Source organism: Gymnoscopelus braueri, assembly GCF_963280865.1.
Source record: "Gymnoscopelus braueri genome assembly, chromosome: 19".
NCBI classification, from domain to species: domain Eukaryota; kingdom Metazoa; phylum Chordata; class Actinopteri; order Myctophiformes; family Myctophidae; genus Gymnoscopelus; species Gymnoscopelus braueri.
Genome location: NC_137621.1, coordinates 42,577,766 through 42,604,664, shown reverse-complemented (window position 1 = coordinate 42,604,664; position 26,899 = coordinate 42,577,766). Strand labels below are relative to the sequence as shown.

The following is a 26,899-nucleotide window of genomic DNA, read 5'->3' as shown; positions in this document are numbered from 1 at the left end:
ACATCATGATTTCTCCATGAGTCTTTCAACAACTTTGCTTTCGAGGAAAAAAAACAAACAATTAAATAGGTGTTGATTGCTTCAGTCAATGAATCAACAGCGGTCGTTAACTCCCCACTGGGAGATCAGACACACTTGATGGCCCATTCGCGCACACAGAAAAGGTGATTAGGATCAAAGGCACTTAGTTTGTAGACAGACGCACAAGGCATGAATGGATGCCAGTGATCGTAGGTTTCGGTGACTGTCGGGAGGTTTGTAGCGAGCTGTGTGCGGCCGGGGAATGAGCGGCCATTAAATTATGATTATTATGATTATTATTATTATTATTATTGTCATAAAATAGCTAAACAATCCATTTTACGCACAGCAGCCCAAATACATGTCATGGTCCAGGTCCGGACAGTTCATTCTTCAAATAGGCCAGTAACATTAGTATTTATCTGATGAAGGTAAATACTATAAGAACTATACAGTTCTTATAGGCTATTAAATAAGGTGTTTAGGCTATTTCAATGGCATTCGTCCTGGGTTGTCAAACAGAATGATCACAACACCGTCACCAAATCCAAGACAAGTGGAGTTTACTGGCGAGCTCAATAACAGACATATAGCATATTCCTTCTGTAAATGGGGTGTGGTTGGTTGGTCAAAGACGCACACAGGAATGAGTAGGAAAGTTGGCAGTGTTAAAAGTTCATGTCAGTCCAGTCGCTATATAGTTCTTATACCATAAGAAGCGCACACCTCTCTCTCTCTCATATGACAGTGATTAGGTAAAAAATAACGGGTGCGCAAGGCGCACTGTGCCGCGAGCTTGACCCAGTTGATCCAGTTGTCACTGTGCCTGCTATGTTATTTGTTATATGATGGTTGCAGTCACGCGTAATTGCGCATGACACATGCGTGCTGGACAGAAAGATATATTCAGATGTGCCGTGCATGCTGCGTGCAGATACATAGATGGACGGACAGACAGACAGACAGACAGACAGACAGACAGACAGACAGACAGACAGACAGACAGACAGACAGACAGACAGACAGAGAGCTTACCCGCTTGCCTCAAACGTTAACTAGGTGTCCGGAGTATTTGTGCAATATATTAGTCCATATGTTCAATAAGTATTCAAGTCAGAAGTTCCCAATTGGCGGTAGTGATGGGGCGCATCCGGTGAAAGCCGGAATTACACTCAATGTAAACAGGAATGAAACGAGGAGGGAAAATGGCGTTCGTCCACAGACGGGATTAAAACACTTCTTTATTGAAAGATATGGACTAATACATTGCACAAATACTCCGGACACCTATTTAACATTTGAGGCAAGCGGGTAAGCACCTTATATTTTGCATTTGTACATGTTTGGAGAAAAAATAATCACATTTAAAAAACGATTACTCGATTTTTTTTTTAAAAAGTTCGAATCTTGTGCCATCGAACGAAGCTTCGAATATTCAAGTTATTTGGGTCAGCCCTAAACGGATTACAATAATATAACATTCCCTGTAATCAGTAACATGTAGGTGAACATGAGGGCTCATCAATTCATTCGGTGAGACGGTTATTTTTATGTTCTGTTCAGTTGTGATTCTATTTGTCTGTTTGATTACTTATTGGACCAGGCTGTATGCTATTTGGATTGTTATCTATTTGTGCTTGAAGGGGGTGGATTTTGGGCCTATGGGGGAAGTACAGTTTAGCAGCAATCTTTTTCTGTCACTCTTGGGACAATTAGCAGCATTTTTTCTCAAAACGATTCAAGTAGTTGTCTATACAAAAAAAGGCTCAGATTTGTATCTATAAAACAACAAGGACTGCTTATCAATAATAATTAAAAAAAAATGTCTTCAACAACACACTGTCCGATAATCTGTGATCCGCACCAAAGAATAAAACGTCAGCACTATTGGACAGCGAATGAGGATCTGCTGGGTACAGCACTTGAGTAAATGTACTCAGGGCATGTTTAGAGACATTTTAACTTGGATTATGCAACATAATAGCCTATGTGCATTCATCATGTTCTTTATTATGGTGGAGAAATTGATGCTAGTCAAGGATTATTATTATTTTAATAATAATATCATTATTCGTTGTGCACCGGTCCAATACAATACAAACCAATGCGCGGCAGTGCCTAAACACACACACAGCCTGGCACACAACATTCTATTTTCTAATTCTCCAGGAATGTCTGATTATAATTTTCCTATTATCAGCAGATGTGAGAGTGTCAATTCCTTGTGTCAATTGTGTTTATATAAGATGATAGTCTATTCAAAGAAGACAATTTGTGCTGCGCAATGCCATTCGCTCAAAATGACACACTTCAGTTTTATTCATCGATTATGCAGGAAATAAGGAACTGATTACAATAATATAAAATACTCACAAATCAGTAACAGGTGATTCATATGTCCATCAAATATGGTTTTATTGAAAGGCAATCCAAGGTTATAGAGCGAGGAAACCAACCTTTGAGGAATGTCAGATGGTTATTATTATTACATCCCCAACCACAGCCCTATAAACGTTGGCTATTTGAAAATAGCAGATCTACAAGCACACAATGAGTCACAATATGAGGCGTTGTGAGCTTGTAGACCGGCTATTTTCAGAATAAATAAATATTATTATACATTTAGACATAATGATGATAACTTGTGAAACGGGACACTCTGCATAACAAGCAGGGGCGCCGATGATGTGGGGGCGTCGGGGCTAGCGCCCCCACACTCAATTGGTCAGCCCCCTCATGAATCTCAGATGTCAGGCTCAAACTACAGTACCATTACCATTACCATTACTATAGCGGGGCGCAGATAGGTGTTAACGCCGTTGACACCTAGAACAATAGCCCAGACAGAAACGGCTCGCGGCGGGGGGGCGGGGCTATTGCGGCTCCACGGCCGTGCACATAAATCGGCGTGCCTGGCTGTGCTAAACATGTTCTGGAGGTCCTGTGTAACAGTCACTCACTGCATGCACAGAATACCAGTGGTGGAAAAAGTACTCAAATTTTTTACTTAAACAAAAGCATCAATTCTGCGATGTAAAAATACTCTTTTACAAGTAAAAGTAAGGTATTCAAAATGTACTTGAGTAAAAGTAGAAAAGTATTGGTATCAAAATGTATTTAAAGTACCAAAAGTAAAAGTACTCATTATGCAGAAGGTCCCATTTCACAAGTTTTCAAATGTGTAAAATGTATAAAAAATCTTTGAAAATAGCAGATCTACAAGCTCACAACGCGTCGCAAATCTGCTATTTTCAAATTGCCAAAGTATATATACTGTATAAATAGTTTTGTAATAATAATCCAAATCTACAAATCAAATAATTGTAGTGGAGTAAAAGTACAATATTTGTCTATGGAGTAGAAGTAAAAGTATTGAAAATTGGAAATACTCCAGTAAAGTAAAAGTACCTCAATTCTTCTATATGGTATAGGTATTTTATTATTAGGCTATAATATTATTGCAGTTTGTCCAGCTGTGCACAGTTATTTTTTTATTATTATTAATGCATGGGACACTGGATGGGTAGAGTGTTGTTAATGTTGTTTTATGGTCATTTAATGAATTAATTAAGCAAAAAAAAAAACGCACGCGAACCCGCGACGCAGTGGGTGGGGGGGCGGGGGGGGAGTGGGGGGGCCGAGTGGTGGTCAAGTTCAGCCCCCATGGCCACGCACAAAAGCCGGCGTCCATGATAACAAGTACTTTTACTTTTGGTAGCCTACTTTAAGTATATATTGATGCCAATACTTTTTGTACAATGTAGACTCAAGTACATTTTTAATTTTAGGCCAGCGGTATACATTGCTGTCACCTTAGCGCATATAAAGACAGTGAACTGATAGTCTTGTATGAGTTACAATATATATAATGATTTGTATATTTACACGAGTAATGATATGACAGACTGATGAAGACATGACACTGCTTACCTTATGTAAATGGAACAATTAACATCGGGAGGTTCCCAGCGCGCGTAATGACGCACATAATACATTAGTGGATTTCAAGTGCAAGCTGTAGGCTAACATTACATAGCCTACAATACACAACATACTGTAGCCTACTGCAGCCTATATTAATTAATTAAAGCTCGCCCAAGCACTGTCTATTGCGCTGCTTTCTGCGTGTTACCAATGCGCTCTGAAAAAGCTGCTGGTGGGAATGGTTCTGATGTCTCCACAAAATAATGCACGAACACTCATCTGTGTTGTTCGGTGAGTCAGAAGCTATGGGTATATATGCCTACAGACTAACGGGACTAACGGGAGGTCGACCTTTGAAACTAGCACATGTAGGCCCTACAAGGTCACAATGAATCACATTGAGTATTGTATTGTGTACTTGTAGATCGGCTATTTTCAAATAGCCAACTTATAGGGGTGAAGTGGTTAGGGATGTAATGATATAAATCTACATTGTAACTAACGTTTTCAAATAATTGTCATGGATTAAAAGTAGCTACAATATTTGCCTCTGAGATGTAGTGGAGAAGTAAAAGTATAGAAAAATGGTAATACTAATAAGGTCTATTATTGCAATGGCAAGGTCTATAATAATAATGCATACACACATATATATATATATATATATATATATATATATATATATATATATATATATATGTATATATATATATATACATACATACATACATACATACATACATACATACATACATACATACATACATACATACATATATATATATATACATATATATATATATATATATATATATATATATATATATATATATATATATATATATATATATATATATATATATATATATATATTTAATAATAATAAATAATTATAATATATAGCTGCAATATTTAACACATTGAAGAACAATCAACTATAGCTATGTGAAACATGCCATTCTGTACAGAGTTTCACTGGTGATGCTTTTGCTTTTGAATGGAGTTTTCGATATAGCCTTCAGTTGATACATAAGCCTTTATTTATAATCTATTGCCATTCCATCGTCACTGTCTGTATACAGACTATCAGTGGATGTATAGTGATTGTAATGTGCAATAGTCTGTACACAGCTACAGATTTACCAAGCAGATTATGTTAATAACAGTGTACATGGTCCTGGATGCACCTTGACACACCAGCTCATTGTAGAGGGGTGGGAGGGTTCATCAGGATATATCTTCCTCCCGTCTGCAATCACCTCCAGATTGTCAAAGTTAAACTCCAGGTACAATTAGTCTTCATCCCCAGCTTCTTCAGTTACTGATAACAATGTCAAGACATCTTACACCTCTGGTAAATAGCCAACCACATAAAGGGTGGTGCCATGGTTTTGCACTTTTTCTGTTTTTCATGTGTCTATAAGGTTGATAGAACTTTATTAAGCCCCCTGGTGGTGTTTTTATGGTGTTTTATGTCTTCTCTGACTACTTTGAGTTTCTTCCTGGAGGCTGAAACCTTGAGGGTCAAACGTGCCAATAGAAAAACACCCTATGTCACTAAAGGACAATTTTTCTATTGGCACGTTTGACCCTTAAAGTCTTACTGTGCAAATTTCAAAATAACGACTTTTAGCAGCCTCTGCTGGTCATTACCGTCACTGCAGGCCGTTTGTTTATTACTGCGTTACCCAGAATTCCATGTGAAAGTGGGTAAAGTTGGGTGGGGGTGGGTGGAGGTTGGGAAAGTGGTGAATGTGGGTGGAGGTGGGTGAAAGTGGGTAAAGTTGGGTGGGGGTGGGTGGAGTTTGGGAAAGTGGTGAATGTGGGTGGAGGTGGGTGAAAGTGGGTAGAGCTGGGTGGGGGTGCGTGGAGGTTGGGAAAGTGATGAATGTGGGTGGAGGTGGATGGAGGTGGGTGAAAGTGGGTAGAGGTGGGTGGGGGTGGGTGGAGGTTGGGAAAGTGGTGAATGTGGGTGGAGGTGGGTGGAGGTGGGTGAAAGTGGGTAAAGTTGGGTGGGGGTGGCTGGAGGTTGGGAAAGTGGTGAATGTGGGTGGAGGTGGGTTGAGGTGGGTGAAAGTGGGTAAAGTTGGGTGGGGGTGGGTGGAGGTTGGGAAAGTGGTGAATGTGGGTGGAGGTGGGTGGAGGTGGGTGGAGGTGGGTGAAAGTGGGTAGAGCTGGGTGGGGGTGCGTGGAGGTTGGGAAAGTGGTGAATGTGGGTGGAGGTGGATGGAGGTGGGTGAAAGTGGGTAGAGGTGGGTGGGGGTGGGTGGAGGTTGGGAAAGTGGTGAATGTGGGTAGAGGTGGGTGAAAGTGGGTAGAGGTGGGTGGGGGTGGGTGGAGGTTGGGAAAGTGGTGAATGTGGGTGGAGGTGGGTGAAAATGGGTAGAGGTGGGTGGGGGGTATAAGTGGGTGGAGGTGGGTGAAAGTGGGTAAAGTTGGGTGGGGGTGGCTGGAGGTTGGGAAAGTGGTGAATGTGGGTGGAGGTGGGTGAAAGTGGGTAAAGTTGGGTGGGGGTGGGTGGAGGTTGGGAAAGTGGTGAATGTGGGTGGAGGTGGGTGGAGGTGGGTGGAGGTGGGTGAAAGTGGGTAGAGCTGGGTGGGGGTGCGTGGAGGTTGGGAAAGTGGTGAATGTGGGTGGAGGTGGATGGAGGTGGGTGAAAGTGGGTAGAGGTGGGTGGGGGTGGGTGGAGGTTGGGAAAGTGGTGAATGTGGGTGGAGGTGGGTGAAAGTGGGTAGAGGTGGGTGGGGGTGGGTGGAGGTTGGGAAAGTGGTGAATGTGGGTGGAGGTGGGTGAAAATGGGTAGAGGTGGGTGGGGGGTATAAGTGGGTGGAGGTGGGTGAAAGTGGGTAAAGTTGGGTGGGGGTGGGTGGAGGTTGGGAAAGTGGTGAATGTGGGTGGAGGTGGGTGGAGGTGGGTGGAGGTGGGTGAAAGTGGGTAGAGCTGGGTGGGGGTGCGTGGAGGTTGGGAAAGTGGTGAATGTGGGTGGAGGTGGATGGAGGTGGGTGAAAGTGGGTAGAGGTGGGTGGGGGTGGGTGGAGGTTGGGAAAGTGGTGAATGTGGGTAGAGGTGGGTGAAAGTGGGTAGAGGTGGGTGGGGGTGGGTGGAGGTTGGGAAAGTGGTGAATGTGGGTGGAGGTGGGTGAAAATGGGTAGAGGTGGGTGGGGGGTATAAGTGGGTGGAGGTGGGTGAAAGTGGGTAAAGTTGGGTGGGGGTGGCTGGAGGTTGGGAAAGTGGTGAATGTGGGTGGAGGTGGGTGAAAGTGGGTAAAGTTGGGTGGGGGTGGGTGGAGGTTGGGAAAGTGGTGAATGTGGGTGGAGGTGGGTGGAGGTGGGTGGAGGTGGGTGAAAGTGGGTAGAGCTGGGTGGGGGTGCGTGGAGGTTGGGAAAGTGGTGAATGTGGGTGGAGGTGGATGGAGGTGGGTGAAAGTGGGTAGAGGTGGGTGGGGGTGGGTGGAGGTTGGGAAAGTGGTGAATGTGGGTGGAGGTGGGTGAAAGTGGGTAGAGGTGGGTGGGGGTGGGTGGAGGTTGGGAAAGTGGTGAATGTGGGTGGAGGTGGGTGAAAATGGGTAGAGGTGGGTGGGGGGTATAAGTGGGTGGAGGTGGGTGAAAGTGGGTAAAGTTGGGTGGGGGTGGCTGGAGGTTGGGAAAGTGGTGAATGTGGGTGGAGGTGGGTGGAGGGGGGTGAAAGTGGGTAGAGGTGGGTGGGGGGGTAAAAGTGGGTGGAGGTTGGGAAAGTGGTGAATGTGGGTGGAGGTGGGTGGAGGTGGGTGAAAGTGGGTAGAGCTGGGTGGGGGTGCGTGGAGGTTTGGGAAAGTGGTGAATGTGGGTGGAGGTGGATGGAGGTGGGTGAAAGTGGGTAGAGGTGGGTGGGGGTGGGTGGAGGTTGGGAAAGTGGTGAATGTGGGTGGGGGTGGGTGAAAATGGGTAGAGGTGGGTGGGGGGTATAAGTGGGTGGAGGTGGGTGAAAGTGGGTAAAGTTGGGTGGGGGTGGCTGGAGGTTGGGAAAGTGGTGAATGTGGGTGGAGGTGGGTGGAGGTGGGTGAAAGTGGGTAAAGTTGGGTGGGGGTGGGTGGAGGTTGGGAAAGTGGTGAATGTGGGTGGAGGTGGGTGGAGGTGGGTGGAGGTTGGTGAAAGTGGGTAGAGCTGGGTGGGGGTGCGTGGAGGTTGGGAAAGTGGTGAATGTGGGTGGAGGTGGGTGAAAGTGGGTAGAGGTGGGTGGGGGTGGGTGGAGGTTGGGAAAGTGGTGAATGTGGGTGGAGGTGGGTGGGTGAAAGTGGGTAAAGTTGGGTGGGGGTAGGTGGAGGTTGGGAAAGTGGTGAATGTGGGTGGAGGTGGGTGGAGGTGGGTGGAGGTTGGGAAAGTGGTGAATGTGGGTGGAGGTGGGTGAAAGTGGGTAGAGGTGGGTGGGGGGTATAAGTGGGTGGAGGTGGGTGAAAGTGGGTAAAGTTGGGTGGGGGTGGCTGGAGGTTGGGAAAGTGGTGAATGTGGGTGGAGGTGGGTGGAGGTGGGTGAAAGTGGGTAGAGGTGGGTGGGGGGGTAAAAGTGGGTGGAGGTGGGTGGAGGTTGGGAAAGTGGTGAATGTGGGTGGAGGTGGGTGGAGGTGGGTGGAGGTGGGTGGAGGTGGGTGAAAGTGGGTAGAGCTGGGTGGGGGTGCGTGGAGATTGGGAAAGTGGTGAATGTGGGTGGAGGTGGGTGGAGGTGGGTGAAAGTGGGTAAAGTTGGGTGGGGGTGAGTGGAGGTTGGGAAAGTGGTGAATGTGGGTGGAGGTGGGTGGAGGTGGGTGGAGGTGGGTGAAAGTGGGTAGAGCTGGGTGGGGGTGCGTGGAGGTTGGGAAAGTGGTGAATGTGGGTGGAGGTGGATGGAGGTGGGTGGAGGTGGGTGGAGGTGGGTGGAGGTGGGTGGGTGGAGGTGGCTGAGAGTTTATTTTTCGGAACGGTGGTGTTTCGGAATGGTGAGGACCCACCATTCCGAAACCCCACCGTTCCGAAAAATACATTTCGGAATGGTGGTGTTTCGGAATGGTGGTGTTTCGGAATGGGGGGGTTTCGGAATGGGGGTGTTTCGGAATGGAGAACTGTCCCCGTAGCGGGTAGGCAGTGGCTCAGGAGGTAGGGTTGGGATCTTTTACGATTTTAACTATTACGCTTCCTTAACGATTCCCTCTTAACACATTCATTGCTAGGTATTAATTCTTAAATTAATTAATGAATTCATCCACCACTGTCAGCGGTTTTACCTTATTTTGAGTGTTTTTGACGATCCACAGAATCTTTTTTTTTTTTCAACTCGGATGTTAATAAACGATGTCTCGGTGGAAGGACGAATCTCTCTCCTTTCCAGCGGAAAAAAAAACATTGACTCTCTCGAAGTCAAGGTATCATTCATAGGTTGGCGAAGAGCACCCTCTAGCGTAATCACTAAAAACAAATCTCGATGGAGTAGGTCGGATGCCTTGGTTGGCCCCGCCATTGGAACACTGCGTAATGCATAACGTTATTCCACCGTTGAGTTGTGTGAATGTGAAGTACACTCACATTTGAGTGGTTGGAAAGACTAGGAAAGTGCTATGGAAATGCAGTCCATTTACCATTTAACAACCTGCAATCTGGAATTTATTTTAATGAATAAAACATTATTTTAACCAACCTAGAGTAGAGTATGTTAATTACTAATATAACTAGTACATCTGCAGTGGTTGGACATTTAGACCCCGGTGTCAGGTAGGACACCTAGTGGTTGAGTACTACTACCTGAAGCTCATACACACAATATTGTATGTCCCTTTCCAAGCGGAAATTCTGTCTTGAAAGAGCGGTAGAAGTTTGGTTTCCCACAGGGAGACCTGGGTTCAAATCCTGCGTAGAGCATGAAACTTACAGATTGTAGCTGTACATTTTGACTCCCTACGCCACTCCATTACAACATGGTTCCTTGCCGCTCTGGTAAAGCGGCTGCCCAACAACGCGGAGGTTGTTATGTTCGAATCCACATTGGTGCATCCGGGCTTTGTCGAGCAGGGAGTGTTGGACGGGAGGAGTAGGACGAAGGCTCTGTACGGGGGTAGGCAACCTTGGGCACGGGTGCCAACATTGGCACAGGGGAGAGTAATCACTGGCACACTGGCTTAAGTGTGAGAGAGAGGATTTTTAGTATGAAATAACATATGGAAAGACGTAGTCAATTAAATTAAGTCCCCTCACATCTGTATGCAGATTCCATCACATCATCATTCAAACTCTGAACCTCGGACTGGGGAAGGAGTCTGGGAGATAGGTCGGGTTATTGTTATCATTGATCATTACAATGTCCTGATGCAAAAGAAAGTATTTCAAAAGAAGATTTTTTTTAATATATATTTATGGACAATCATAATCTGTTGGAGATTATAATTTTTTCGATGTGGTGTCATAATTACTCCTAATGTTGATATGGCACGCTGACGGCTGACTATCAAGAAAATAAGAAAAAACATGGCACTTCATGTCTAAGATCTTGCAGACATCCTCCCAGTGGGGGCTCCTCACAGGCAGGTGAGTCAGTAGGATACAACAGCAGTGACAATAACACACAAATGTGTGTGGGGAGGAATCAATTGGCATAACGACTAAATTGGGGAGCAAAGGGGGTAAAATAAATAAATAATAATCAACATCATTGTTCCTTCCATGGCTTCTAGGTGGATAAGGACGTATACACCCCCCTCATCATCGCAGCGGGGGGCGGCGGCAGAGGTTACAGCAGCCAATCAGAGACCCAGGTGGAGCAGATAGACCACCCCGGCCTGCCCGGACGCAACGGAAAGTCCCACGCCGCAGGTACTACACGTGGACAGTGACCATTGTTAATTATGACAGCAAATGTTGATTCCATTGGCATTCCATTTAGTTTTAGTCATATTTTAGTACCACGTAATTTGTACTTTTTTGTATTTTTTAAAAGCAAGTATTCCAGTACTTCAACCCAAATTTGACAGAGCAACTTTCACTTGTAGCTGAGTAATATTTGACCGGGAGTATCTATAAAGTACTCAAGAACTAGGGGTTGAGTAGCCTGGGACCAGACGAATCTGCCAGTGCAAAAAATAAATTGCCCCTCACGATATGGGTCTGGCACCGCTCCGTTGTGAATCCATTTCCTGCTCCCGAAGTCTGGGGTGACCAATCAGGGCCCAGTATTCAAATATGGGAGACTGTAATTGGTAGTTGGTTGCAGGTCTAACCAATTGCGTCCAGAGCCATTGTTTTGATCCCGCCCCTTGGGAAAAAAACGTTAGGGTTGAGTACTTTGTTCAGTAATGACTCTATTACTGTGCATGGGTGTGTTGGTTGTGTACTTATGTGTGCATTACGTGCGATTGTGTGCATGGTCCAAGTATGTGTTGGGTTGGTGCAATGTAGTGTATCTTTGCATTGTGTATGCCACTCTTTCTCAACGTCAGGTCCAGGGAACCACCATGGGGTCCAAATGGACCCTTATGGGGTCTGTAACTCTGAGACTGTACGAATTGAACTATTTGTACGGACTCAGAGTTAAATAAAGCACTGAGGATTTTCCCAGTGTGGATTGGGGTTCCAGTATTGTTTAGCTGAATGATTCTCAATCAACCTCAAGGGTTGTACACTGCTCGCTCCTTGTGAGTGACATCCTTCATGTGTCACGAGTCTCTTTGAGGCTAGGCCAAGCCCCCAGAACCCAGAGATTGCATTGGACATGCTGGCCATTCATAGGTACTGCAGCTTAAAACGGCCTGGGCCAATGTCACGAACGAGCGAAAACTGTTTCGACCACATCGACTCACGATATTGCATGCAGGTGACGCAAAACGCGCCACCTACATGATGCATAACGTGTCACAGAAGCCCCAAATAGGCCCTGCCCGTCACATTTCACAACCCAGGAAGAAGGGGTGATTTAGGCACATGCGCTGGGTGAGCAACTCAATGCAAGTGGATGGGCGGGGATTTCCGGTGCCCTCTCTATTATTTTTAACTCTATGGGCTAGGCCCCTCGAGGGAAACGAGACACCCCGGGTTAGCGGACCCGGTTAGCCCGTCGGCTTCCCGTTTGTTGTGGTTATAGTTTTTTTTTAAAGATTCTAACCGGGTTAGCAGACCCGGTTAGCCCGTCGGCTTCCGTTTGTCGTGGTTATAGTTCATAATTTCTTTTTTGCCAAGGCCGCTCCCACGCTCACCTCTTTTCCCACATGTACTGTAACATCCATTAATCCACAGACCCTCATTTGATCCCGTCTTTATCTCTGGGTGCCTAATCTATACTGCCAAATCCTGTTAATTTAACTCTCAGAGTTTCCCGTAAGGGTCCACTCGCCATTGGAACAGTTAGTGGTCCATTTTGGACTCCTGGTGGTCCCTTCCCTATAGCACCCGACATTGAGAACCAGCGGTGCATGCCTCTGAGTGAGGCGCACCTTTGATGCATTGGGGAGAGCGAGAGAGAACGAGAGTTTGAAGGGCCAGAGAAAGTGAGATGATGGAAGTGAATGCTAACTGCTGAGAGGCAGAGAGAGCAAGGCAGACAATGAATAGCAGAATAGATGGATAATAAGCATTGCTGCATTGCAGTGCATAAGACCCATCTCTCCTCTCGGCTCGGCACAAGTGATAGACTGTGGTATCTCATCATGTTGACTCTTAGGTGCGCGCGCGGTAATGAGCACAGGAATACAGATGGCCCGCCGAGGAGCTGCCAATTTGTACGGCCAGTAACCGCTGTCCACACTCGTAAACACACCTATTATTCCTTGAGCCGCGCGCTCCTGTATTGATGCATGAGTTTGCACAAGATTCCCCACTTCTCTTCCTGTACGGTTAATTTAAAGGTGATGACTGATCAAAATTGTACGTAGTTGAATATTAAAAAAGAAACTAATACACACACAGGGCTTTTAAAAAGGTGTGGAATAAAAGTATCTCTTTTCCTCAAAAAAGTATATTACGATTGTGAAATAATCATTTTAATTGTTTTGGTGGGTTCCAAATTATTGTTTGGTTTACGTCTGTAAAGTGACGGCCACCGTTATCAGTGTTGCTTCCGTTTTTGGTTTTTTTTCTCCTTTAGAGACGCTTAGAGGCAGGTGGTGTGTTTGCAATGGTTGCAAACTGCACGCCTCGTAGACGTGACTCAGGGAAATAAGGAACCTTATGCCACTGAGATGTTGGGAGTGATGTGGAGTGTAGTGCGACATCTAGTGGCTGAATGTTCTCTATAGCACCTTTAGTCTTGCGTAGCCAGACAACTACTCCACAATCTCTGGATGCTGTAGAGCAGTGGTTCCCAAACTTTGTAGCTCGAGAAACCCAATTCATGGAATATCTATAAAAAAAAAATGTATCCCACGATTTTGTAACCCATTTTTTCACCCAGTGCCAATTGTAGGAAAAGTAATCCTGGGCGCTACACTCCCTTTGCCAGCCTAGGGAGAGCCTAGAGCCGAGCTCAAGCCGCTTCTTATCACCTGACAGGGGGGAGGTTCCCTGGTTGGACCAGGATTACTGCATGTTTGTGTGAGGGTACCTACCCTAGGAAACACCGGGAGAACATGCAAACTCCACACAGAAAGGCCCTTTCGCAACCCCACCTAGGTATGGGCACTGATGACGCAGAGGAGAGAACACGCCCCCAGCACTCAAAGCGTTCCCGGTGGGAATCGAACCCAGGACCTTCTAGCTGTGAGGCGACAGCTCTACCGACTGCGCCACCGTGACCCCCCTTTTTATTTTTTTAATGAAATTATGTCATCAATTCGTCATTTCCTTTCAAGAAAACATATTTTAAAATATCTTTAAAATATATCTCAATATATTGTCAACAGTCCGGCTCGAAAGAGTGTTGACTCACACAATTGTCAGTGTGAGAGTGTACATTTGTGCACTCTCACAGTTACAAATGGATTAATTAACTGAGGATTTTAATGTTTAACCGTAAGTCTTTCAGTTAAAAGCGAAGCCTTCCCCACGCATGACTATTCATATCGACTTGCTTTGTCTCCCCAACGACGCAGCGCTTTAACAACGACGCTCTGCTCTAACTTTATTTTCATACACGCTGCCATTATCCATTATTCACGCACTATAGCTGGAGTTGACAAGCGCCCCGCATAACATAAGATATTGATTACGTCTTTTCCGCGTTGGCCCCCAGGTTTACTTTGTAGGAAACTAGGTGAACGAAAAATGAAAAATTCAACATGTCTGGGATTAACTTTTTTTTCTTCTTTTCGTCTCCTTTATTTTTCTCCCGCAGTTGCTTGTCTAGTGATTTATTTATTTTTCCATTTGTTTGTCTCTCTCGGCTTTGGAGGGAAGGAAAGGCTGCTGGGGGGGGGGGGCGGAAAATATGCTGATGTTAGGGGAATAAGGGAGGGATTAGTTGTTGCTTTATTATGTATTGCGGGTAGGTAATCTCATATTACCAATTCTCTTTGAGGGGATTTTGCCTGTACCTGTTGCAGTTACCGACTGCTGACTGCAGATTGCTCTGTGTGTGTGTGTGTGTGTGTGTGTGTGTGTGTGTGTGTGTGTGTGTGTGTGTGTGTGTGTGTGTGTGTGCGTGTGCGCGAGCGCGTGTGTGCACGTGCATGCGTGCGTGCGTGCATGGACACGTACTGCATTTCTAAGAAATGTCTGCCCACTGTCTCTCTGTCTCTTGTGCGCTGTCTCTTTTTTTTGGGGTCTCTGGCCGTTGGTCTCACACACACACACACACACACACACACACACACACACAACGCATCACTTCACAACACGTCAAAACGTGTGTCTGTGGTGACAGGTGGAGGCGGAGGCTGGGGTGACGTCGCCCCTGCCAGTCAGGGTGGGAGACCCCTGGCGCTGGGGGGCCAGGGAGGCCAGGCGTGTCAGAAGTTCTGGCAGACCCGCGGCGGCTTCGGGGGCGGCGGGGGAGGCTGTATGTCCGGAGGAGGCGGGGGAGGCTACAGAGGTTGGTACAACAGTCCTGTCATCCTTGACCCATTAGAACCGGGAGTGCATCTGTGTAACCACTTAAACCATTATTTTATACTTTGGATATTCAAAAATAGCAGATCTGCAAGCTCATTGCGTGGCACAGAGTGCCGCGCTCAGGCCTTAATGGGTTAAGGATTGTTTTCTGGTTTCTTTTTAGTTAGAATTATACACAATCCCTTTGCCCTGCTCCTGCTATTCACCTGAATGTTTACTAAATGTTAAAATATGCACTTTAATAGACCGTTTGGTCCACGCACTTTATGATGAACTGTGAACTTTATTGTAGTGTAGGTACATAGCACTTTATTTAATTTAGTCTTAAAATGCATTAACTGCACATTTCTTAGATTCTAGTTTATATATATATATCTGTCTGATGTACTGCTGTGTTTTAGTTTATGTCTAGCGTGTTTTGTGTGAAAAGGGCCACAATAGAAATAATATTGTGTTTTTATCCTCGGTGATGCTATGACTACTGTATGTCGGGAAAGTGCGAGTGTGCTCTTTTTTTATGTGATATCACCAAATAAAATCAATCAAACAATCAATCAAGATGCCTCTCATCCTAATGGTTCCAATCCATTCTGGAACTTGTCCCAAAGCTTTGGAATGAGATGCTACAAATGGAATGCCCCCGATATGACTACTGCAGCGATTCCCCACCTGTAGGCCGTGAGGAAGTTGCAAGTGTGCCCACAAATAATTGGCAAAACTCTACGATTTTTGACAATATATAAATTTAAACAAATGTGAGAAGAAAGAAAAAGTCATGGATTTTTTTCTTTAAAACCTTGAAAAATTTGTCTTCATTGTGATAATATGAATAGGAACTTAAAGTATACTACGTGTATAGCAGAATCGATCGATTGATTGATTGATTGATCATGAACATAAACAGTGCTCTAAAAATGCACGCGGCCCATCCATCTGACCATTTAACACATCGAGTGCCAGAGGTTTTTTAAAACAGGGTACATCCAGTGCCAGCGTTTCTTGCCGTTTACGCCGATCGTTTTAGAGCTGCAGAAGCCACCACGAGGACCCGGATGTGAACAAAGGGTGTCTGGGCGATGGCCGAGGGTCCCGTCTAACGACTGGAACAATAATATTTCTACTGCGATCCGCCATTGCAGAGAGATTGCCCGTCGAATATGGCTTGTTTTCGCCACTGTAAAAAAGTATGGAGATATGGACCTTTTTCTCCAAATCCTATCATTGGAGCGGACGGAAGTGACGTTTTTTGGGCTGATCCATTTGAAAGGGTCCTAGGATCATTCCTCAGTTGCGTTAGAGAGCCCCTTGTGGAGAAAAATAAATATTCTCTTTTATGGCACTCGACGGGTGTATTTGCAAACACGAAGATTCTCGCGTTTGGCACTCAATGTTTTAAGTGGTCAGGTGGGTGGGCCGCGAATGCATAACATATTTTCAAGTGGGCTCCTGATCCATCCTGATGGATGCTCATTATTGTGTCAATAATGTCAATAAGCATTGTTATTACCCGCCTGGCCTCTAGGTGGCAACACCTCAGTGGACAACAACCCGAAACATGACGGAGACGACGGCTCATCCTTCTTCAGTCCAGATGGGGACCCATTCATAGACCCTCTAAAAGGTACTGTGAAGTGTCTGAAAGTGTGTTCTATGTATGAACAACGAAATAGAATAGTATACTACCATTCAGTGGTGGAAAAAGTATTCAAATTCTTTCAAAGTAAAAGTATCAATACTGCAATATAAAAATACTCTGTTACAAGTAAAAGTCCAGAATTCTAAATTTACTTGATTCAAAGTACAAAAGTATTGGCATCAACATGTACTTAAAGTACCAAAAGTAAAAAAATGTTTGAAAATAGCAGATCTACAAGCTCACAACGCGTCGCAATGCTACACGTTGTGAGCTTGTAGATCAGCTATTTTCAAATAGCCTAGGTATAAAATAGGGCTAAAGTGGTTAATGTGTGTTTCATAATATCATAATTTATATCTGAAAAGTAACTAGTAACTAAAGTTTTCAAATAATTGTGGTGGAGTAAAAGTACAATATCTGCTTCTGAGATGTAGTGGAGTAAAAGTATTTGAAAAGAAATTGGAAATACTCAAGTAAAGTACAAATACCTTAAGTAAATGTACTTAGTTACTTTCCACCACTGCTACCAGTACAGTATGGATTATCATTGGGGCATTCATTGTTACGGCAGTTTATCGAACCATGTATCAGCAGTGGGCAAAGGTTGATACAGACGGGGCTGAACTTGGTTATCAAGGTTTATTAACGATTAATGTCCAGGCAGTCATTAGTTCGTTAGCACATATCCATAGCATTATCACTCAATACAGACAATGAGGAAAATGGCATTTTATCAACACAACCGAGGTCGCTTATGGTTCAGCACGCGGTGGCACTTCAGCTTCTGTTAATTGGTCATCTACTGCCGTATCAGCCATATATGGTTCATAACAGTTATCAGCCTGAGCCCTAGGGCAGGAGTAAAGTACCTTTCCACCACCTCAGAGTCTAGGGTTTTGAATCCACCGCAGGGAAGCCGAGCAGGGAGGGTGATCATTGTACTCCTATACGGCTGGGGGCGGTGCCTGTGAGCGGGGAATGTTGAATGGGAGGAGTATAGGACAGAGGCGCTACGTCCTCCCAGTGGGGGCCCCTCACTGGCAGGTGAGCTGAGCCTCAATAGAAATGGCAACACAGACACATGTGTGGAGAGGAATTAATTGGCATTATTCCATTCAATTCAATTTGATCAAAGTGTCAAATCACAACAAGTCGTCTCAAGACACTGTCTGTAGAGCAGAGACCCGACATTGTCCCACCCTGAGCAGGCAATTTTGCGACAGTGGCAACAAAAAGCTCCCCCTTAACTGGAAGAAACGTCTGGCAAACCCAGGCTCTAGGGAGGGCGGCCATCTGCCTCGACCGTGCCGGGGGCGGGGGGGGGGGGGGGGGCAGGCTGGGGGAGGAGAGAGAGAGAGAAGGAGAGACAGAGGGAGAATGAATTTAGTAGCAATAACAGTAATGATACATATTTAAAAAAAAATTGGCCTAACGTTTTAATGTCAAGGACCCCCATAATCATGTTTGGGTGTTCTCATCACGTTTTAAAATATAAACGGGATAAAAAATTAAATTCTGACAGGGCAGCTGCAGTATTGATACTTTTACTTAAGTAAAACATTTACTTTGTCCACCACTGCTTATAGTGTGTGTGTGTGTGTGTGTGTGTGTGTGTGTGTGTGTGTGTGTGTGTGTGTGTGTGTGTGTGTGTGTGTGTGTGTGTGTGTGTGTGTGTGTGTGTGTGTGTGTGTGTGTGTGTGTGTGTGTGTGTGTGTGTGTGTGTGTGTGTGTGTGTGTGCGCGTGCGTGCGTGCGTAAACCCAGGCATGGAGGGCGATGGGGAGGTGATCATCAGCCCGGTGCAGAACTGCAGCCACTGTGAGACGGGCGAGTGCCACGAGGCGGAGGACGGCACCGTCTGCTACTGCGACGACGACCTGGTCCTGGCCCCCGACCGAGTCTCATGCATCAATGCCACAGGTACAGCACAACACCTGGACGGTCCATTACACCAATGGTGTAAAGTAACTAAGTACATGTACTCAAGTACAGTTTTTAAGTACAAAATAGGTATTTTTTTTACTTTACTGGAGTATTTCCAATTTCCAGTTCTTTTGCTTCTACTCCACTACATCTCAGAGGCAAATATTGTATTTTTTACTCCACTACAATTATATGAAAACTTTAGTTACTAGTTACTTTGTAGATTTTGATTATTATAACCAATGTACATTTCGGCCATTTGAAAATAGACGATCTAAAAGCTCACAATGTGTCGCATCGCGACGCATTGTGATCTGCTATTTTCAAAAGATTTTTAGACATTTTATACATTTGAAAACTTGTGAAATGGGACATTCTGCATAACGAGTACTTTTATTTTTGTACTTTAAGTATATTTTGATACCAATACTTTTGTACTTTTACATTCAGGACTTTTACTTGTAACAGAGTATTTCTACATTGCAGTATTGATACTTTTACTTACAGTAAGTAATAAAAGTGTGGTCCAGCTATTAGCTAAAGTAGTTAACGTAGCATCACAATCATACATTGAATCCATTGGAACACACTAGTGTTCCTTTTTTCCATTTCCTGAACCCTTTCCACCCTACAGCGTTATTTTCTTAGTTTTTCAAATGAAAATATTTCTTTATTCATTAACATTTTAAAAAAGAAAACAAATTAGCAGGGAAAAAAGCTGCTCTGCAAGCTGATGCAACACGTTGTGAGCTTGTAGATATTTTCCCTGTTCATCCACAAATTAGTATATACATGGTATATACATAAACATAAACATTATACACATACATTATACATTATGGCCTTGGCATCCTGACACACGCATAGTCCCTAGACACTTACATAACAGACTTGGGCATTCTGGCACACTTACTGTACTTCCACAGGCCCCTCAGGCATTCATTCATGCATGCACGCACACACACACACACAGAGGTTTGTATTACTGTAGTTGTGAGGAAAAACTTCAGGACAGCATTGAAAATAGCTGAAATTAGCAAAACATCGCCACGCAACTAAGTATAAGATAGTGAAAACTCCTACCCTAACCCTTAAACCTAACCTCTGAAAGTCTAATCCTAACCCCAACCTGAATATTTTGATGTAAACCTCTATAATATATATATATTTATTTTTTACCATAAAAAAACCAGAAAAAGAACCAGGAAAACTGGTCTTCACAATGTCATTTTCTCAAATTCTATACTTGTGGGGACATTTGGTCCTGACAAGTATAGCAATACAAGTACACACACATACACACACATATCAAGGCAGAAAACACCCACGCTATTATATACACTGTTGGCTCAACACACCACTTAACTTCAAGCACGTATTGAAGCACTTATACTGTACAAAGACACCTGTACTGATCACCACTACACGCACCCACGCACGCACGCACACGCACACACAACCACAACCACGCACACACACACAGCTCAATGTACGGATGCACAGTCCACAGACGTACACGTGCACACACACACACACACACACACACACACACACACACACACACACACGCACACACGCACACTCAGCTCTGAAATTAATCAAAACAAAACAAATTAATTGAGTTGAATGTAATTGTACCTGTAATAGATTGCAACTTAATGAACAGTTAATAAGTTAATGTCCCAAATTAATTAAGCCAAGGAGCTCCTATTAATGTGTCCAATCTCTATGTGAGATAGCGTTCTTTAATAATGTCATCTTAATCACTCAATAATTATTATCAGTCTCTTGGATTACCCAACCCAGGGGTCTTCAACATTTTTCAGGCCAAGGACCCCTTAGCTGAGAGAGAGATGAAGCAGGGACCCTCACTACATATTGTAGAAAATGATGTTGCAGATTAAACTTTTTCATAGATTTAATAGCTTCATAGACTTGTTTGAGAGCACTGTCATCAGTGCTGCGTAAGAAAGAAAAATAATGTTTACACATTATCTTTTCTATTAGGCTACTGTAATGGATTCATGTAAACGTGTATTTTCTGATATTTAACCACTCAAACTCTCAATTACTAAACATTTGTCTGTCATTTGGTCTGCTCTTTTTTTCCCTCTACACCAAACCACTTTGCAGAAAATAGCCGATCGACAAGCTGCGACGCGTTGTGAGCTTGTAGATTGTCTATTTTCGGTGAATGTTGTAGGGACTAGTGGAGAAGAGATCCAGTAGAACTAAAACATTTTATACTTGGTTGCGGGTGTTGAGCTCTGAAAATAGCCGATCCACAAGCTCACAACACTGTTGTGAGCTTGTAGATCGGCTATTTTCGGCATGCAGTATAAATCGGGCATCAAGGCCCGCCAAAAGTAATTTTAGTCCACTAAGTCAATTGTAGATTTACTTGACTAAAATCTTATGATATTTAGTCAACTAAAACTAGTCTAAAACGAAAACATTTCAGATGATTTCAAATATAACTAACAGTAAAATGAAGTGTATTCAAAACACTATGACTATAAAACAAAATTGTAATTTGCTGTGAAAATGAACAATGCCACCCATTACAAGCAGGACGTGTGAAGAGCGAAGGTGGAGAGCAAATGCTGAAACAAAAACATAGTGATTGATAAAGACACTTCATTTGAAGCTTCCCAGCAAGCACAATGACGTCATGATGACGCCCGGTCATCACCCCGGTGACGTTCAGGACTAGGCCAGATCACAGCCCATATGGGGATGATCTTTACGTCATTTACAGGACGTCATCACCGGGACATCATATGGACATTTGGACAGCAATTTTGGGTGATGAGAAATGTGTTTAGATGACGTCCTGGAAGTGACGTTTTTGTGGTCAGGATTAATTTTGGTTGAAATCAGGTGATATTCTGGGCCAGATCTGACTTGTCTTGGTTTGACTTGATCTAGCCCCAATCGAGACGTCACTGATTGGTCCGGGTCCTGACTGTGCTTGCTGGGTTAAGTTCAAATTTGATCCTTTCTGAAAAAGGCATATAAACACTGAATTTGAAAAAGCAATGCCTCTTTATTCCAAAACTCTGCTCCATATTGAACGTTTGGCCCATATCTCAACATAAACAGCTTGAATGTAGTATTTTCTATTTAAAAGATGTTCCAACTTGTTGACCCTTTTGAAAGCTTCTCAAGAAAACACGGATTGAATCTGCAGCCTTCGCACGAGGCCATTTCAGCTTCACATTCTATCATAAATATACAGTACTCTATGGAGTTACATTTGTGTCTTTATTAACCAAACAAAAGAAAAACATTTGAGAGAGAAAAAATATAAACAGAGCAAAGAATAGTTTTGAAAGAAAACGAATTAAAACAGCAAGCAAAAAATAATAATTTGTAAGCAAAGGAAATTATATAAACAGAACAAAAAAATATTTTTAATTAAAACAAATTAAAAACGCAATCAAAAAAATATATTTGCAAGCAAAGAAAATAAAAAATAATTGAGAACAAAACTTTAAAAATTCAAGAGTAAAAAAATAAGGAAAAACGGTTTAAACTACATAAAACAAAATACTAAGTAAAATGTTTGGGTAATAAAATGTGTTGTGCTAAATAAAATGTTTTTAATGTTTTTTTTCCTCATTTGCGAATGAAAGTTGTTTTTTCTGATTGCAAAATGCCTTCTCTCTCAAAACCTATGTCTTTGGTCTCGATTTTTTTTTTCTCTCTCTTGGATTTGTTTGTGTGAGGGGTTAAAGTTCAGAAGGCGGGTCCTACGCTGATAGATGTAAGACACCTCTCCATTGGTCACTTGGAGTCTGAGTGACAGCTCCCCCTTCCTTATGTAGCTTGTTGAATGCAGGGATGGAGGTGTGTTACGGCCAGCATGGTTTTTTGATTATTATTATTATTAGCAGTTTGCAAAAAAAACTAAAAAACATGAAAGTATAATGCAAGGTCAGCTAAGAGTATTTAAAACCTAAGAAAGATGACTTGTTTCCATTGGGGTCCTTTGTACTCAATTCATAGAGACATTTAATGACAGACAGATATACACTACTATGCAAAACATCATAAAAACAAAAACAAAAAAAATATGTTCAGTAAACAGTTTGAGTAAACAGATTGATGGAATACTTTATTAACAGTAGGATACAGAGGTACAATTGTACAATGATTGTTATAAGGATAACACAAAAAGGCTTGTTTCCATTGTGGTCCTCTGGGACTGAGGTCAGAGCTCCATTCCAGCTCTGGACGCTACACTATTCGTTACAATATTGAGCATTTTAGGCTATTAGCAATTCAGATGATTCCCTAATGTTAGGTTTCTGTTCTACTACAGTTTGTGATCTGTATTTAAAATTGTTGTATTGTTGTTACTGTTATAGTAGGCCAGTGGTTCCCAAACTTGGGATCGGGACCCTCAGAGGGGGTCCCCAGATTAGCTTAATGGGCAACATTGTTTTCTCTCTCAACAGTAAACAAACCAACCTATACAGTATAAGTGTATACAGGGTAACACATTTCTAAAGTGACAATTTAATGACTTTTAAGACCTTTTTAAGGCATTGTGCGCTTGTAGTTCGGCTATTTTCACAATATTTATCTGTGGAACCGAGTCAAACTAAATCTAATGCCTGGGTCAGGGTGGGTGGTCCCCACTTCAAGTATGATTATTTTAGGGATTCACAGCCTCGGAACCCTTTGAAATTATAAAATAAAGCTACATTATTTTATGTTATATTCGTTATTCTAATTAAGGCAAGGCTGAAGTGACTGGCCTATTGGCCAGGCCCATTCCAGATAGACTGCTTTGGAAACGTTTCGTCTGATAGTGTGCTTCAGGCTGTGAATCCCTAAAATAATCATATTTGAACTGGGGACCCCCCAAAATAATCATACTTTAACTGGGGACCACCCTCCCTGACAAGCACTTGAAATTGTAGACATTAGATTTAGTTTGACTCGGTTCCACAGATAAATATTGTGAAAATAGCCGAACTACAAGCGCACAATGCCTTAAAAAGGTCTTAAAAGTCATTAAATTGTCACTTTAGAAATGTGTTACCCTGTATACACTTATACTGTATAGGTTGGTTTGTTTATTGTTGAGAGAGAAACCAATGTTGCCCATTAAGCTAATCTGGGGACCCCCTCTGAGGGTCCCGATCCCAAGTTTGGGAACCACTGGCCTACTATAACAGTAACAACAATACAACAATTTTAAATACAGATCACAAACTGTAGTAGAACAGAAACCTAACATTAGGGAATCATCTGAATTGCTAATAGCCTAAAATGCTCAATATTGTAACGAATAGTGTAGCGTCCAGAGCTGGAATGGAGCTCTGACCTCAGTCCCAGAGGACCACAATGGAAACGAGCCTTTTTGTGTTATCCTTATAACAATCATTGTACAATTGTACCTCTGTATCCTACTGTTAATAAAGTATTCCATCAATCTGTTTACTAAAACTGTTTACTGTACATATTTTTTTTGTTTTTGTTTTTTATGATGTTTTGCATAGTAGTGTATTATCTGTCTGTCATTAAATGTCTCTATGAATTGAGTACAAAGGACCCCAATGGAAACAAGTCATCTTTCTTGGGTTTTAAATACTCTTAGCTGACCTTGCATTATACTTTCATGTTTTTTAGTTTTTTTTTGCAAACTTCTAATAATTCAATCAATCAAAAAACCATGCTGGCCGTAACACACCTCCATCCCTGCATTCAACAAGCTACATAAGGAAGGGGGAGCTGTCACTCAGATTCCAAGTGACCAATGGAGAGGTGTCTTACATCTATCAGCGTAGGACCCGCCTTCTGAACTTTAACCCCTCACACAAACAAATCCAAGAGAGAAAAAAAAATCGAGACCAAAGACAGGTTTTGAGAGAGAAGGCATTTTGCAATCAGAAAAAACAACTTTCATTCGCAAATGAGGAAAAAAAACATTAAAAACATTTTATTTCCCAAACATTTTACTAAGGGACCAGTCGAAATTTACATAAGGGGGGGCATGGAGGAAATGTATGTGCCCTGATCTAAAATGCCATGACCCTCCCTTTGACAAAAAAAAAAAATCAATGACCCTCCCCAAGTGATTACAAAAAAAAGAGTAACCCTCCCCGCCTAGAAGTGTCACGATATATTGTGTCACGATATAGCCTATCGTGGTATTAAAATGTGATGATAGGTATTGTCATGATGTCATACTGTATCGTAATATTTTTTTAATTGTTTTTTTAATACAAAAAAAAACACTTTCTTTTTTTTTGCCGCTGAAAGTTAGGAGTTTTTACTGTATGATATGAAATGTAAAGCTTATCATAATCATAGTAATTATTAATCATGTCCTCCATCATATTCAAGGTATTTTGGAGAGAAATGAAACAGACTCCAGTCAGTCACTTTCAGTTTAAAGCCGTGTCAGCTGATGCTCGTTGACGCTCGTTAATGTGACATGCATCTGCACTCTCATATAGGCCTACATCTAATCTAAGATTGTATTATACTGTATCTGGTATTATAGATTTTTTTTAGCTGTTGGAAATAACTAGGCTGCACTTGGTTGGTAAAGTCCAGATGACAAAAATATGAGGTTTGTGGAATTTATAGTTATGCAGTCTTTTTTTTTTTTTTTTTTTTTATCCCGCGATTTTTGTAACCCATTTTTTTCACCCGGTGCCAATTTCCTAAGTGATCCTGGGCACTACACCAGCCCTACACCAGTATTACACCTGTCACCCCACAGTAGGGAGGCCAGGGCCGAGCTCATGCTTCCTTCAGGCATGAGAGCCAACTGACCTTCTTGTCACCTGACAGGGGGGAGTTTCCCTGGTTGGACGTAGCGCGTGGAAGGAACACGTTATTCCAACCAGTTCCCTTCCCCTCCATCAGGCGCCCCGGCTGTCATGGGGGAGGCGGTATAGTGACCAGGATTACTACATGTTTTTGTGAGGGTATTAACTACCCTAGGAGACACGGGGAGAACATGCAAACTCCACACAGAGTAGGCCCTTTCGCCAACCCCACCTAGGGTATGGGCGCTGATGACGCGGAGGAGAAGACACGCCCCCAGTGCCCACAGCGTCCCCGGCGGGAATCGAACCCAGGACCTTCTAGCTGTGAGGCGACAGCGCTACCGACTGCGCCACCGTGCCCCCTTTATAGTTATGCAGTCTTATATTATATTATATTTGTTATATTTCTAACTTGCTTTATAACGTTATTTATAAGATGATGGCCAATGTTGATGATACATGAGAAAAGAACATTAATAATATATCATATCGATATCATGCCCAACATCATGTATCGTATTGTGAAATTCTTGACACCCCTAACCCTCCCCATCAAATACAACATGACATTTAAAACTGATATGTCCAATGTTTTGCTTTCCACATTGATTAGAACATTGCTGTAGTGTAGTCAGTCTTGCTAAATGCACAGTGTATCTGTAGTAGTGGTAGCAGAATGGATAGTGTTCTCATCTTACATGTGGGAAACCCATTGAATCCTGGTCAGATTGAAGAAAGTTGAATATTTGGTAACCAGTAGTTTAAAACTTTTGTCACTCTGCCCTTTTAATTATCAACTACAGTGACTACAACTACACTGTTGCCTACATAAAACAAATTAGGCTATCAATTATGGCCTGATGCTTCTGGTTTTACTTGTGGAGCTAGGCATCTATACACAACTGTCCATATAGATCCACATTAATCACATGCACAGAATTACTTCAAATGATTATGAATATCCAGTTATAGTAGGCCTATTTATAATGCATCTCTCCAATAACGCCTGTTGAAGTTTTGCTTAATTGTTCAACCACCATCGTTAAGACGCTGAATAGATTTGACTGGGTCGTTCACACTCGCTGTGCGTTGATGGCTTGTTAACGACCGTCATTGATTCTAAATAGACAAGGTGTTACTTGATTTGAATTCTTTGTATCCTTTGAAATGGAGAGGGGTCATTGACCACTGTTCTGCTGTACTAAAAAGGTATATAAAAAACGGACTATTTTATCAATTCAAAATTGCATGACCCTCCCTTGGATTCAAAGTAAAATTAGCTGACCCTCCCTTGGACCAAAATTAGAAAGGCATGACCCTCCCCTATTTTCCTCCATGCCCCCCCTTATGTAAATTTCGACTGGTCCCTAAGTATTTTGTTTTATGTAGTTTAAACAGTTTTTCCTTATTTCTTTACTCTTGAATTTTAAAAGTTTTGTTCTCAATTATTTTTTCTTTTCTTTCAAATCTTATATTTTTTTGCTTGCAAATATATTTTTTTGATTGCGTTTTTAATTTGTTTTAATTAAAAATATTTTTTTGTTCTGTTTATATAATTTCCTTTGCTTACAAATTATTATTTTTCGCTTGCTGTTTTAATTTGTTTTCATTCAAAACTATTCTTTGCTCT

General features: G+C 42.8%; 3 protein-coding genes across 3 annotated transcripts in view; 2 read left to right on the top strand and 1 right to left on the bottom strand.

Moving 5' to 3' along the window:
- The window catches only part of LOC308074812 (ALK tyrosine kinase receptor-like), a gene marked incomplete at both ends in the record, with an annotated part of 155,895 nt that extends 143,225 nt beyond the window's left edge, over positions 1-12,670 (top strand). The window contains 2 exons of the mRNA XM_080414311.1: positions 10,621-10,759; positions 12,600-12,670. Of these exons, the coding sequence (XP_080270437.1) occupies positions 10,621-10,759; positions 12,600-12,670 (210 nt within the window). The remainder of the gene's footprint in view (positions 1-10,620; positions 10,760-12,599) is intronic.
- ttc7b (tetratricopeptide repeat domain 7B) overlaps positions 1-26,899 on the bottom strand; it is a 600,383-nt gene that overhangs the window by 342,608 nt on the left and 230,876 nt on the right. The gene's annotated exons all lie outside the window — the stretch shown is intronic.
- Positions 14,785-26,899, top strand: part of LOC308075213 (ALK tyrosine kinase receptor-like) — a 54,920-nt gene continuing 42,805 nt past the window's right edge. The window contains exons 1-3 of the mRNA XM_080414914.1: positions 14,785-14,903; positions 16,446-16,544; positions 18,323-18,478. Coding sequence (XP_080271040.1) covers positions 14,873-14,903; positions 16,446-16,544; positions 18,323-18,478 — 286 coding nt within the window. The 5' untranslated portion in view covers positions 14,785-14,872. The remainder of the gene's footprint in view (positions 14,904-16,445; positions 16,545-18,322; positions 18,479-26,899) is intronic.